The 13,761-nt window shown below is 40.8% G+C and overlaps 1 protein-coding gene across 4 annotated transcripts in view; it reads left to right on the forward strand.

Annotated features, from left to right (window-relative positions):
* Positions 1 to 13,761, forward strand: part of LOC139763884 (NPC intracellular cholesterol transporter 1-like) — a 141,493-nt gene that overhangs the window by 95,854 nt on the left and 31,878 nt on the right. For all 4 annotated transcript variants that reach the window (XM_071690286.1, XM_071690285.1, XM_071690290.1 and 1 more), the window contains exons 2-6: positions 7,102 to 7,252; positions 9,197 to 9,409; positions 10,058 to 10,168; positions 11,623 to 11,813; positions 12,060 to 12,258. In XM_071690286.1, the coding sequence (XP_071546387.1) occupies positions 7,102 to 7,252; positions 9,197 to 9,409; positions 10,058 to 10,168; positions 11,623 to 11,813; positions 12,060 to 12,258 (865 nt within the window). The remainder of the gene's footprint in view (positions 1 to 7,101; positions 7,253 to 9,196; positions 9,410 to 10,057; positions 10,169 to 11,622; positions 11,814 to 12,059; positions 12,259 to 13,761) is intronic.

A 13,761-nucleotide genomic window follows, 5' to 3' on the forward strand; every position in this document is an offset into this window, starting at 1 on the left:
TTAATAAGCTCTTGACGGGGCGGCGGGGCGTGGGCCTTCCATTTCTTGAACATTCTCTACCATCGTATAACTTGAATGAAGTGTTGGCTACTGTTATCACTAGCGACTTAGGTCGCGGGGGGACGACACAGCAAAGTAATTGTCGAATCTGCGTGGGAAATGAGAGGTCGGATCCTGAGAATAATCAAAACTAGAGAGAAAACAGTAACACGCCTGACGTCTTTCATCACTCGCGTTCTCTCATGACTGGAATGCTGTTGTGCGCACACGTCATGGCGCAAGGAAACAAGCTGAACTACTTAGAGAAAGGTCAGAGATCCTTTACCCGCTCCCATCATCATCGTAGAAGCATAAAGGAGAGGAAAATCAAAGAGTTACTGGGGTAGCGTAAAAGCCCTAAAACTTTACCTTAGAATGTAGAGGCGACAGACAATACGATATATATATATATATATATATATATATATACTTTACATGTAGAAGGTTGGGATCCCCCCCACCAAGATACATACAGATGTATATGTAGATAACGTACTGGAATGACACACTGGAGAGGATGTTTAGCACGACGGTACACGATCCTTGAGCACGGCTGTGTCACCCTCGACCTGGATGGTGCGTCCTTTGGTTATGGTAGCCAAGTCTCTGACCTGACTCATGAGGGTTTGGTCAGGTGGGGCGGGCGGCGGGCCAGACCATCATTATCCAGAGGTCGTGCCGTCGTGTACAAGGGCTGGTATCGTTGTGGTCATGGGGCCTACCGTCGTGATCAAGGGCTTAATATCCAGAGAAGCAGGATACAGTGGGTTGTTTGAGGGCTCCCATCAGCACCAGTAAGGGTCAGCCCTACCTGTTGCATTCGGGCCAGGCTGGGCTGGGCTGGACCGAACTGGACCAGGTGGGGTGGAGGAGGGTAGGGTATTTGTAATACCGGATGAGACAGCCTCCTGTTTATTATCATGCGATTCATGGCTGTCGGTAGCCAGGAGCAGGTGTAAGCCAAGCAGAGAATACTACTATGTTCTTCCCCAGGGTAGTCATTCGGTGGTTGATCATGGCCACAGTGGCTGGGATGGGCTGGCTGTTGTCGTAGCGGGTTATACCAGCTGGGATGGGCCCGATATGGTTGTGGTGCCCAACTGCAACTGGCGGACGAGGGACCTCTGTGGTGGTGGTGGTGTGTATGTGTCTTTATGACTGGTCTTTTTGGCCAAGTAGATACGTTTATCCATGAAGGGTTTTACTTTTACGTCTCCAGGTTTGTTTAGAGAAGCCACGCATATAAAAATCCCATACAAACGCTAACCAAACAATAACTTTTAAAAGCACTTAATAAACAATTTTGATATATATATATATATATATATATATATATATATATATATATATATATATATATATATATTTATTTATTTATTTATTTATTTATTTATCTATTAATCGCTGTTTCCTGCGTCAGCGAGGTAGCGCCAGGAAACAGACGAAGAATGGCCCATCCACTCATACACATACATAAACGCCTTTACACGCTCATATATACACATATACATACATGTACATACACATACACAGACATGTACATATATACACGTTCTGTATATTCATACTTGCTTGTCTTCATCCATTCTCGGCGCTACCCCCACCCCTGAGGAAACAGCATCCAGATTTATTCCCTCAAACTAGTTCTTCGTGTGTACCTGATGGCCTTTTTTAACCTTATTTGTTAAGGGTATAGAGGACCCACTGCCTTATATTGCTTGGGTCGGTGACAAGGTGGGCGGGTGAGGCGGTGGTGAAAGTCTGGTCGAACCTCTGCGTGGACGTGTGTAGAAAAAAGATATTCCTCAAAGCCATTTGGGAACAGGAATTCTGGAGTAACAACTAATTATGAACATTTTAGGGAATGTTTATGGAGTTTAATGAGTTAGACGAGCGAAGATAATTGCAATGTTGACATTTTTTTGTTTTGTTATTAACTTGCCAACAAACGCTGTTTTATTTATTTATTTATTTAATTTATTTACTCACGTTTTTTTTTTTTAGCTTAGTCTTGTGCTTTTTACGACCTACCATTTCCCGTGGGACGACACCCCGGTAAATGATGTCTCTTTGGTAAACGACGTCCTCAAATGACACGACAACCTCTAATTGATGACGTCACGTTAACCATCACTCGTAATTGTGACTTCTTTGTACTGACCACCACCAATGGTGACCACGTTAACGACCGCTCTTGACTTCTTAGTAACAACCGCCACAACGGGCTGACTTTTCAGTACGACCCTCATTGGTGGTGGTGATTTCTGGGTACGACTACACCTGTCTATTTGGTGGCCGGACCACTATATTCTCTACTGTGACTCGCTGAAGGCGTAACTCGCTCACCATCATTGTATTTTTGCGAATTCAACCACGTGTGAGTTTCGCTATAGACCAGCGTACCTTGTATCCGGGGGAGGAGGCGAGACCAGTGTAGGATGCAGGTGACGTCACCGCCGTAGAGGACGCGGTTTGAGCTCACACTACGTCATCGTTGTAGGAGTGCGGTGGTGCCTTCGTTTTTTCTTTTATACGTTTTATTTTTCTTTCATTAAAGTGACAGGTGTTTTGATTGGCAGTTTGAGTGTCACATATCAGGTCTTAATGTGAAACGTTTTGGGATCGTAGATCTAGCATTATTTTCGAAATTCAGGAATGCTACTAGTAAGTGTTGGCATCGCACGATGACATCATGACTGCAATGCGATCATGACGTCGTCACAAGTTTACTATGTTCGCAGGGGAAGGGGGAAAAGATGCTAGATGTCGCTGTTCGGTTCATCCTCTTTAAAGAACAATTTTATAGTGTATTTCTCTGGCAAATGGGACGTAGGATAAAAAAAATAGAACTATATGCTTTTCAAGTATGTAAGTGTTACTTGTTCATGTGAACGCTTTGCCCATTACATGTTCAGCCTTTAAAGCTGGATGCATTCAATTGGCCGGGTGATGACGTCATGGCATACCACGCGCAGGGTGTCTGGGTGTGGTTTTGTTTTATTGTGTGTTTGTTGAGGGTTTAGCTCACCGGCAAATTAATTTCACAACGCTAACCTATTTGCCTTCATTCTTTGGTCCCTCGGCTACTGTCTGTACGCTGTTCTGTATAACGTTTTTCTTCTTGATTTTGTGTGATCAAAATGTCCACCCACCTGACAGGGATCCCTTGACTCATCTTTAAATCGCGGAATAGAGACGTCCATATTTGTAGACGTGCGTCGTAGGACTGATAACTGCAACTTTGTGCTTGATAACAGGGTCATTGCTTCGGCAATATCTGTCCATAAGTACGACTATACGACCTGTGCGCAGGATGGTACGACCTTTGAGCATGACTGTGGTCGTAACGACCCCTTAGTTATGGTGACCTAGTAATACCCTTAAAAGGTATTAGGGGTCGTGTCGCCGTGTTCACAGTAGGTAATGGATGCCTAACCTAGATTGCCTTAATGTGTGTCTGTCTGGGTCGAGGAAATAGGTCCATAGGCAATGGCACAGAAATGGAGTCTGGGAGTCTTTTTGGTGTAAGAAGATGAGTAGCTGCGGGCAGGGATAAGAGGCACACTTTAGTTACCACCCTCGAAATATATATGAATGTGTGTGTGTGTGTGTGTGTGGCCGGACTTCGCCACCTTGAGGTTACGTTGCAAAAGAAGGCGGGGTCATCATTAGTTGACGAAACAGACTTCAGTCTCGTCCAAAGGACTTTTCGCTTCGTAGGAGTTCATCCTGTCTGCTACTGAGTGTACGGCAGGCTTTGGAAGCTGTAGGAGCCCCGTGGATAAAAGGGGTCTGATGGGGAAAGAGCCCCGAAGCCCCATTTGTGTAATGGGTCCTGGGGATGTTCAGTGATAGTATGTGAGAGGGTTGAATGTTTCCTTATAAGTTACGTGCAGGGAGAGAGAAGTCCAGACAAGTGGCGTAATTGCGGGTTAACCGCCTATTTTGCTTGCAGTTTTCCTCCTAGCTCCTACTGCGTTTGAACTCCCGGCTTGGCCGCGGCATCGGCCCCTCGCTGACCTCGTTAGCTTTGCAGCAGAGGTTATTTGTTAAGTATTTCTGCCTTAGTCGTGTTGAAATTTTGATCAGTAATGTCCAGCAGCTAATTAAGTTACTGTATTTTGTTGATTAAGAGCCTCGTGTCGTGCGGAGAAACATGCATGGATTAGGAGACTCAGAGAATCACTTGAGTCACTTGCAGTCTTTCTTCTTAATAGCAGATATAAAGTGTATAGATTTTATTTGTAGGAGACTGTAGAAAATTTGTAGATTGATATTAAACAGAATTTTAGACATTCGTGAAGTGCTGGCAGAGATTTTTCTCATGATTTGGATTATGTGTATGGGGAAAATCACTTTATTTTGATTGGTATAAGTAGTCGTATATATAAAAATTTATGTGGAAAATCATCGTATACGGGTACAGCACATTCCATCTAATATTTTCATGCGATATACTTTCTCAACAAACGTCTACTACAGTTTCTTAAGGATTTTATTAGTTACAGTGAATCCATACAGGGAAAGGCACAGAAACCAAAACACATATATTCACTTTAATCCCTCGGGTTGATAATGTTAATCAGCGAACACCACTTTTCTTGTCAGATCTCAGTTTCTTCCACAGATTTACCTCTCACTTATCTTGTAATCCTTGTTATATTCTCTTAGTGTACTGATATCCAAATAGCACTCCTGAGAGAGACGTGGATCAGAGGGACCTACTTCTGTCCTATCCTTGGGCACAACGTGATCGATCTCGGAGCACAGACATTGGTACGATCCCTGAGCATAACTGTACGACCCTTGAACACAACGGGGTCTCTGAGCACAGACATTGGTACGATCCCTAAGCATAACGGAACGACCTTTGAGCTCAACAAGGTCTCTGAGCACACATATTGGTACGATCCCTGAGCATAACGGTACGACCCTTGAGCACATTGAGGTTTAAGCACGACAGTACGACCCTTGGGTATTACTACGTACTTGTCTTTGACTTTCCCACTCACTGTTCAGGTCAGAGGCCAGGGCCTCATGGTGACATTCTCTCCTCCCTCACTCGTACGAGCCCTCCACTCTCAGGAGCCTCGGGCACCCTCACGTTGTAACACCTGATATTCCCAGAAGCTTGTGGTAGTGTCTGGCAACAGCGTCTGATTGGTAAAGCCATCCTTCGGCCTTTTTTTTTTTTCCCCATGCTCCATGAACCTGTTTCGTCTCTGCATATAACAATTTTTTAAATCGAACTCGTTTTCCTCTCAGTTCTTCTGCGTTCAAGTTTAGAACTTCTCTCTCTGCGTTGAGTCTTAATGCAGTGCAACAGCCGTGCGTGTGAAGGCGATTGTATGGGAACGGAGCAGATTGAATATCAGCCAGGCAGGCTAGCCGGGTGTGGGCGGCAGACGGCATCGACCAGGAAGCAGCCTGCCGTGCTGGGTAACCGCCGGGATTACGTCACCCCCCACTCTCAAACCCAGATCCTGCGAAGTTTGCGAAACGAACGTCCAGTAGCTATTATTAAACCCATAAAAACACAAGAGTAAATGTCAGTGTCCATTTATGCACGGATAAGGTAGGGAGCGTGTGTTTTAGAATCTACGAATTCTATGGAGACACAAGAACCCTGCATGTATGTCGGGAGCCGCCGCCCGCGTTGCTAGGATGGAGGCGAGGATTTTGCTCGCTTCTTGTGTCGGATGTGATTAAAATTAGCCAATTGCTCATTTGGTGTAATGGTGAGAGTTTTACTCGTGTTGTCTAGTCACATAACTTTGTGTGTATGGACCACGTCTTTAACCCCATGTGTGCATACACGCAGACACCCCCAACCTAAGCCAGGTACCCATTTATCATCCAGTCCCAAGCGGAGGATGAACACCTGGGATTTGCTGTTGGCCGACTTGCGCCCAAGTGATAGTAAATGTTTTACAGATTAGGAGAATAAGTTGGCCCTAGAACTGATGTATTCCATTGGTAAACTGTATCAGACGATCATGAGTCTCTCGACAATTTATCATTTGGTTACGATGCGTTTTATGATGGTCCTTTGATCACTCCCGTGCCCAGTCCGTGTAGGCTTAGTAAACTTGTCCAGATGACATGTTAGTACAGTATAAGGAAATAGTTTGATTAAGCTCAGGGCTGGAGTAATATGATCACGCAAAAGGAAATACTATTTATATCTTAAAGTAATCGACTTGATGCAGGTAAAAGTTTGGCCTAGAGATAACCATATTGCATGAAAGAATGTGGGAAGAATAAGTTTGATCTTCATAGATGTGTGTAGACCAGACTCTTGGGGAGGGAATGGTCATAAGAAAAGGGAAAGCCAAAAGATTGAAGAGAATTCCACAACTTCGCTATGCGAGGAAAGACGAAGGTTACAGAGCAAGTATATTCGTTCTACTAGTCTACAGTTCTGCAAACAATTAAGTTTCACTTGATAGTAATACGAGTAATTATTATCCTGTGGGTACACGAGAGCCAAGGAAGTTGTACTAGAAATGTCCAGGGTGTTTCAAAAGTCAGGAATGACAGGCACAATTAGTTAATCTTGAGTTTAAAACAAAATGAAATTGCATACCATGAATTTGCTTCCCATGCTAGGCCATGATGTTTGATTTGAATTTTTTTCTGTTCTAAATGTCGATTGTGAAGGTTCCTAAATGAAAATTATTAACGTATCTTACATCTCTAATCATTTATTGAACACTTCAGTGTCTCATAATGCCCTGCCAAAATTTATCCATTTTTTGTTAATTATTGAAAATTCCTTTTAATCTTGCTCTATGATCTCATATCCTCCTTGAGTGTTAGTTAATTATTGCTCCATACTGCAAGAATATGGTGATGTGTAATGATGGAAGAGAAGAACTTTGTCAGCAGTACTTGAGAATAATGATCTATGCATTAAAACTGGTTGCTTATCGTCGCCAAAACCAGGATAAACCTCAGTTCTCAGAGATCTGTTTATGGAATAACTGAATATATCTTTATGGTAGGTGGGCAGAGATAATGATTTCATTGACATGTTTCTAATATATGGCATTTCATCCACAGGTTGAGGGAGGCCAGTGCATTTGGTATGATCACTGTGGAACGAGTGACCGTGGTCACCTCAACTGTGCATACAACGGCACTGCAAAACAAATTTCTGATGAGGGGGTTAAAATACTCACTCAGACCTGTCCAGAACTTGTGGCAGAATTCAGTAAGTGTCTTGACTGTTTATGAATAGTTAGATTGTATGTATGTAAGTTTATCCAATGGTGTTTACTTTAGCAGTTTCCACTTAACCTTGTCTTGCCTTTCAGCCCCAGAACCTCTCTCTTTGGGGCTCCCCCACAGCATTCTCAAAGCTAACAATAGCCACCAGACAGGACGAAGGTCGTGAAGGTCAATGATGACCTGTGTTTGCAGAGTGAGTGAAGGATGATTTAGGAGTAGGTGCTCAGTATCAAGTGTGAAACTTGCATTTTGGCCTTGAGGGGTCTTATGGAATGTTGAAATATAATTTGCAGTGTTGGAGAGTGGGAGGGATGGTGCCCTGAAATCAGATGAGAAAGTGAGTCTCACGCATGTCTAGGTGTCTAGGGAGTGTAGTGTCAACTGGGTGCAGATCCTGCGGAGTGGACCTTAAGATTAGGATGGGAGGGCAGTTGTTTACTGCTTTGTAAGTCATTATTATGTAAATAGGTTTTGTTGGGGTTGTGTTTGTTGGAGGAAGGGATTGTGTGAGTATAGGTTACTTAATGATGAAACCGAGGCGTGATTTTTTTTTTTTTTGCTTTGAAGTTAGTGGTTGGTTATGTAGTAGCTTAGGTGAGAGGGATCGTGCTGTTGCTTTTTGCTTTGAAGTTAGTGGTTGGTTATGTAGTAGTTTAGGTGGGAGGAATTGTACTGTTGCAAAGAATTGTTTACTGAAGATGCTAAAGTAGTATTGTATGGGAAGCAGTTTTTTCCAGATGTTATATATTTATGGTTGCTAGCCAGCCAGTGATTATTCTCTGGGCTTGGCTTTTATCATATTTGTGGAGAATATGAATCAAGTATGTATTAGGATGTCAGGACACTGTCAAATGTTGTGTTGATGTGTGTGCTGTGTGTACTGTTTGTTTCAAGGATTTCATGTACCCTTCAGCTTTGATTTTACACATGAGAAGTCATAATGGAGAAAAGCCTTTCACTATGTCATCCTCATTTCTGTTTAGGCTCCACCACTCAATGCACCTTTCACTCCTTCCTACCTTCCTTCTCATCTTCAGTATCCTCCATCTTGTTACCTCCACCTATGACATGTATACCTTCTTAGTTATCCTTTCTTATACCACACCTTTCTCTTGCCCCATCATTTTTTATGTGATCATTTTTCCTTATACATACTGTCTCCATACATTTCATTGGGAACACATCCTTGCTCTTCTGTACTTCATCATCTAGAGCCCACACATTTCCTTTTTAGAGACATTGTTGGCTCAACTAAACCACCAGATATACCCATTTTTGCTCCCACAGAGGATTACCTCTCTTCCCACACACTTAATGTACCTGGGTCTTTTTCCACTTCACCCACCTTGTAGCCCACTTCATATCCCATGGTTCTTGATTTTAAAAGCTTTCATTGTCCAGCATGTTCTCTCCTTTGCAGATTCAGCAGTTTGATTTTTGTGTATTTTTAAAGTAATGTTAACTGACTTCGTCTCTTTGGATTTTTTATGCATTTCGTTTTGTTATCCAGACTGAATAGCATTTTCCAGATTTCTTTCTTTTGAATAGCTTTATTAATTTGATTTAAGGTGCTGTAGAAACAAATTAGTTGCTGTTTTTTGTATTGTTACATAAGCCTGCATGGAGAGTGAAAGTTGCTTCATCAAAGCAGGAATGGAGAAGAATGATGGAAATATCATAGAAGAGATAAAAGGGAAATAGCAAATGATTTAGTTAATCTCTAAATAAAATGTGAAGTGAAAAAAAATGGGACTTCTAGATTACTTACACAGACTTGAGTTCAAAAATGTTGGCTTAACAAGTTGTACTATTATTGATATTTGCTGTGGTGTTTTTGGCTGTTAAAGATGAAATCAATGATAGTTATACAATATTGTATTTCCATACAAGTTAGCCGCAGTCTTTATATATTTATTTTCTTTTTCAGTGACTGAAGATGGCCAGCTTGACACGTGTTGCAATGATAAGCAGGCGCTGTCTCTGTCACGATCTCTGGACTTGATGAAGATGTTTCTCGTGCGATGTCCAGCCTGCATGAGAAATCTACGAATACCCTTTTGCTATATGACATGTTCTCCACAACAGGCAGACTTCATTGAGCCTGTTAAATATGATCATGCTACACATGCACATAAACATGGTATTGATTTTGATTTTAGTACAAATGACAGTTTGATTATATCATCTTTTTCTGAAGCTTCATTTTTTCTTTTGTCTTTGGCCACTGTGTTAGAGTAGAATGATGTGTGGAAAAGATGGGAAAAATTAAAAACTCCAGTTAACATTACAACATATGGAAATTAGTAAGGAGTTGACAGTACAGGAGAAAAAATAAAAACTTTAAGGCAAAGTGGAATACTTCATTAATTAACTAAAGAGCTTGTCTTAAGAGTTTGTTTAAGTGCACATTTCACAAAAAATGAAGGGTATTTCATGGGTGCAAAAGGCTGTGTTGGGAACGGAAGTGATGAGAGATAAAGCAGTTATTTGAGTGCTGTACAAAGGTGTTTTCCAAATGGGTAATATTGATTAATGTTTTAAGAAATTAAGGAGGTAAATGGTTGACTGAAAATGGATAACTTTTGGTACAGCAGTTGTATGATTAGACAAATTTTTAAGGATCCCTCTGCACCCACACTCTAGTGTCTGTGTTTTGTTACAAGTTGAAATGGAGCTAAGCCTGATGATGATTTATTAGTAAACTGTGCTCTTTTATCTTATGGTTATATCTGTGATTTTTCGTTGTATTGTGTTATGAAATTTGAAGAGTATTTTGATTTTCTTTTAGGAGAAAAGATGGTAACAGATATGAAGTTCTACCTCTCAAAAGACTTTGTGGATAAGGTTTATGCTTCCTGCCGTGATGTTGTGTCACCATCAACCAATGACAGGGTTATGGGTGAGTATTTGCATTGTTAGATGAAGTAGCAGACACAGGTCCTTCATTCCTTTATTTGTTAGGTTAGATATGTATATAGCATTTATTTACCATCTAATTAAAGTTTTGATTTGTTACTCATCTTTAAGGCTGAGAAGAATGCTTCTGGTATTGGAAACTGTTCTCTGGCCTTAGAGAGGTTGTTGTGCTTCAGTTTTGGCGATTTCTGGGCAAGAAATTAACTGATATTGCATGTTTTGCCAAAGGCTGTGGTATTGTATGACGTATGTTGGGTGGGTGAGGTGATGGGTACAGCATGTTGACTTACTCAGATTGGCTTCCATATATGCAGATAGTTCTAGATTTTTGTCTTATTTTATGTGCCTTTTCTCCAGGGCTTCTTGCACCTTCAAGGCTGAATTACAATCTGTAGCAGGGGAGGATTAAGTTTTTGGCAAGATTGTGCTCTGATGATACCTTCTCACTGAACATGACTTTTCACTCAGTGTCACCACAAGCTGACAGAGTCCAAAAATGCCACTTGATTTATTTATGTAGTTAGGCAGATCCAGGACCCAGTTATTGGGTTCCATCTGTTTTGAGCTTGTACTGTATGGGGGAGCAGGATCAGATTGGCTTTTTAAGGAATGAGAACGTCTTAAAAAAGGCTTTAATCTCTTTTGTTCTCTGACTTGGATGATGGTACAGCTCCATCTAAGGTGACTTATCACTCACAGTAATGCCATTGAGCACGTGAGAATAAATTTGTAGTGTATCCTCCAAGACAGTCTTAGCCAGAGGCAGCAATGTATTAACTCAAATCTTGTCTTAGAAGAAGTACAGCTCTAGCTTTTTTCGTATCAGGGCTGTTTTCTGGACATTGTATTTAAACCAGTTGTGATAGATGTGAATTTGGCATTTGATATAAAAGTTGTACATGTGTATGTGTGATTAGTCATTTTGTAATACTGTTAAAGGGTGAGGCACTAAAAGGCTAAGAAGCAAAACTAAAGTTTACCAGTTAAGGAGACTTTTGCTGTGGCTACCCCCTTGAGGGAATTCCCAAAGGGAATGGGTGTCAGTGATATAGATAGACAGATGGTAATATTTGCGGAAGAGGTTTTTCCACATGTGATTCCTTATTTCATAAACTTGTGTGTGTTCCATATTTCACCTTTATGTATACACCAAAGGGTAAGGATGAACAGCTTAGTTAGCTGTTAGGTAGTTGCCTTTCCTAGGACTTGAACCCAGGCCCATTAAAGTGATAGGTCACAGTGCTAACCACTGAACTCTGGAAGCTGTTTTTATTTGTGTGTTTGTGTATGCATTACTGTGTGTGTGTATGTGCATTAGTTTGGATATTTCTGCTCAAAAAAGAAAATTTCTGACATAACGTCATAATACACTTAGTGATTTTAATCATGAACTACTTGCAAAAACTAATGTGCATAATCTTTGTCATTTTCCTGCAGGCCTGTTTTGTGGGGACTGGGGTGCAGCACGCTGCACTGGAGAACGGCTATTTGATTACCTGGGTGATTACAAGTTTAATGTTCACACCCCGATAAATATTCAGTACCAGTATCTGAAAGATTTAGAGGAAAGCCCTGAAGGTATCTTACCTTTAAATCAGACTGCACAGCCTTGCAGTGTGGAGATGGAGGTGAGGTGGTGTTCTTGTAAAGTTGCATCCCACCTCGAGAAAGATTACTTTTCATTCCTTCATTCATATCTGATATTGTATAGTATTACATTAATCTTTATACTCCAAGATACAGCATGATACATTTATGTTATTGATGCTATGATTAGCTTAAGGTTCTTAATTTTGTGCATATGATGAATTTCAAATGAAAAATAATGGTTGATAGAGTAACGAGAATTTATATGCTTACATTTTTGCTTCTAGGGTAGTATAGCTTGTTCCTGTGCTGACTGCCAGAGTTCATGTCCTATCATACCTGACACATGGGATGCTCCAGGTGAACCGTGGATCATGTTTGGCTATGATGGCCTGGCTGTGGCAATGGCTCTGACTGCAGTGCTGTTTTCTGTTTCTTTCCTTGTGATATTTGCATACTGTCACAAGCGAAATAAAAGATACACAGGTTAGTGGAATAGGACACTTGCAGGTATTGCTCACCCATCATTAGTTCATGCTTACGCATATTTAGCTATTTGCTTACTGTTGTTATTGGTACTGAGTAGTTAAGTATTAGATTGTAGTTTCTCTATAGAGCAGTATTTAATAGAATTTAATAATTTGCATAGTTATTGACATGAAAAGGATATTTTACCAGTGATAATGTGCATACAACTATGGATTGCTTTCATATAATGGCTTTTCAGAATTCATGTCTTAGTTTTCTTAACTGCATCACTGTTTTGAAGAAAAAGAAATCCTTTTTAGTTGCATTGTTATTGTTGATTTATTTTGGTCATAGCATGTTTGCCATGTAGATGAAATTACATGTTGCTTAACACGATGTAGACACATCTTTATATTGTATTGTGCTGCCATATGAGAATTAGGCTCTGCCAGGATGGCACATACTCAGAACCTGCACACACAAGTATATGTTTGCAGATTATACAGGCATGCATGTTTACCTACTCATGAATCTCACCATTTACTCATCTGTCAGTAGTCAAAAACTTTTCACTAAAGCCCACATGCACATACATGCATTTTTCACCATGTTTGTATGTCTGTTTTTCTGGCTAAAATCATTGGCTATATCCTTCATGGACATGTATATATGTGCATCTCTTCTTGGTAATGGTAAAAATTAATCAGACCCCAAGTTTTCATGCATGCCAATCAAGTATTTATTAGGTCTAGAATGTATAATTTGTTTTTAGAAACAAAAATGCAGATGAGTGGGAGATGTATAAAAGAAAGAGGCAGATGGTCAAGAGAAAGGTGCAAGAGGTGAAAAAGAGGGCAAATGAGAGTTGGGGTGAGAGAGTATCATTAAATTTTAGCAAAAATAAAAAGATGTTTTGGAAGGAGGTAAATAAAGTGCATAAGACAAGGGAACAAATGGGAACTTCAGTGAAGGGGGCTAATGGGGAGGTGATAACAAGTAGTGGTGATGTGAGAAGGAGATGGAGTGAGTATTTTGAAGGTTTGTTGAATGTGTTTGATGATAGAGTGGCAGATATAGGGTGTTTTGGTCGAGGTGGTGTACAAAGTGAGAGGGTTAGGGAAAATGATTTGGTAAACAGAGAAGAGGTAGTAAAAGCTTTGCAGAAGATGAAAGCTGGCAAGGCAACAGGTTTGGATGGTATTGCAGTGGAATTTATTAAAAAAAGGGGGTGACTGTATTGTTGACTGGTTGGTAAGGTTATTTAATGTATGTATGATTCATGGTGAGGTACCTGAGGATTGGCGGAATGCTTGCATAGTGCCATTGTAGAAAGGCAAAGGGGACAAAGGTGAGTGCTCAAATTGCAGAGGTATAAGTTTGTTGAGTATTCCTGGGAAATCATATGGGAGGGTATTGATTGAGAGGGTGAAGGCATGTACAGAGCATCAGATTGGGGAAGAGTAGTGTGGTTTCAGAAGTAGTAGAGGATGTGTGGATCAGGTGTTTGCTTTGAAAAATGTA

The sequence above is a fragment of the Panulirus ornatus genome, chromosome 48 (genome assembly GCF_036320965.1).
Source record: "Panulirus ornatus isolate Po-2019 chromosome 48, ASM3632096v1, whole genome shotgun sequence".
Lineage (NCBI taxonomy): Eukaryota > Metazoa > Arthropoda > Malacostraca > Decapoda > Palinuridae > Panulirus > Panulirus ornatus.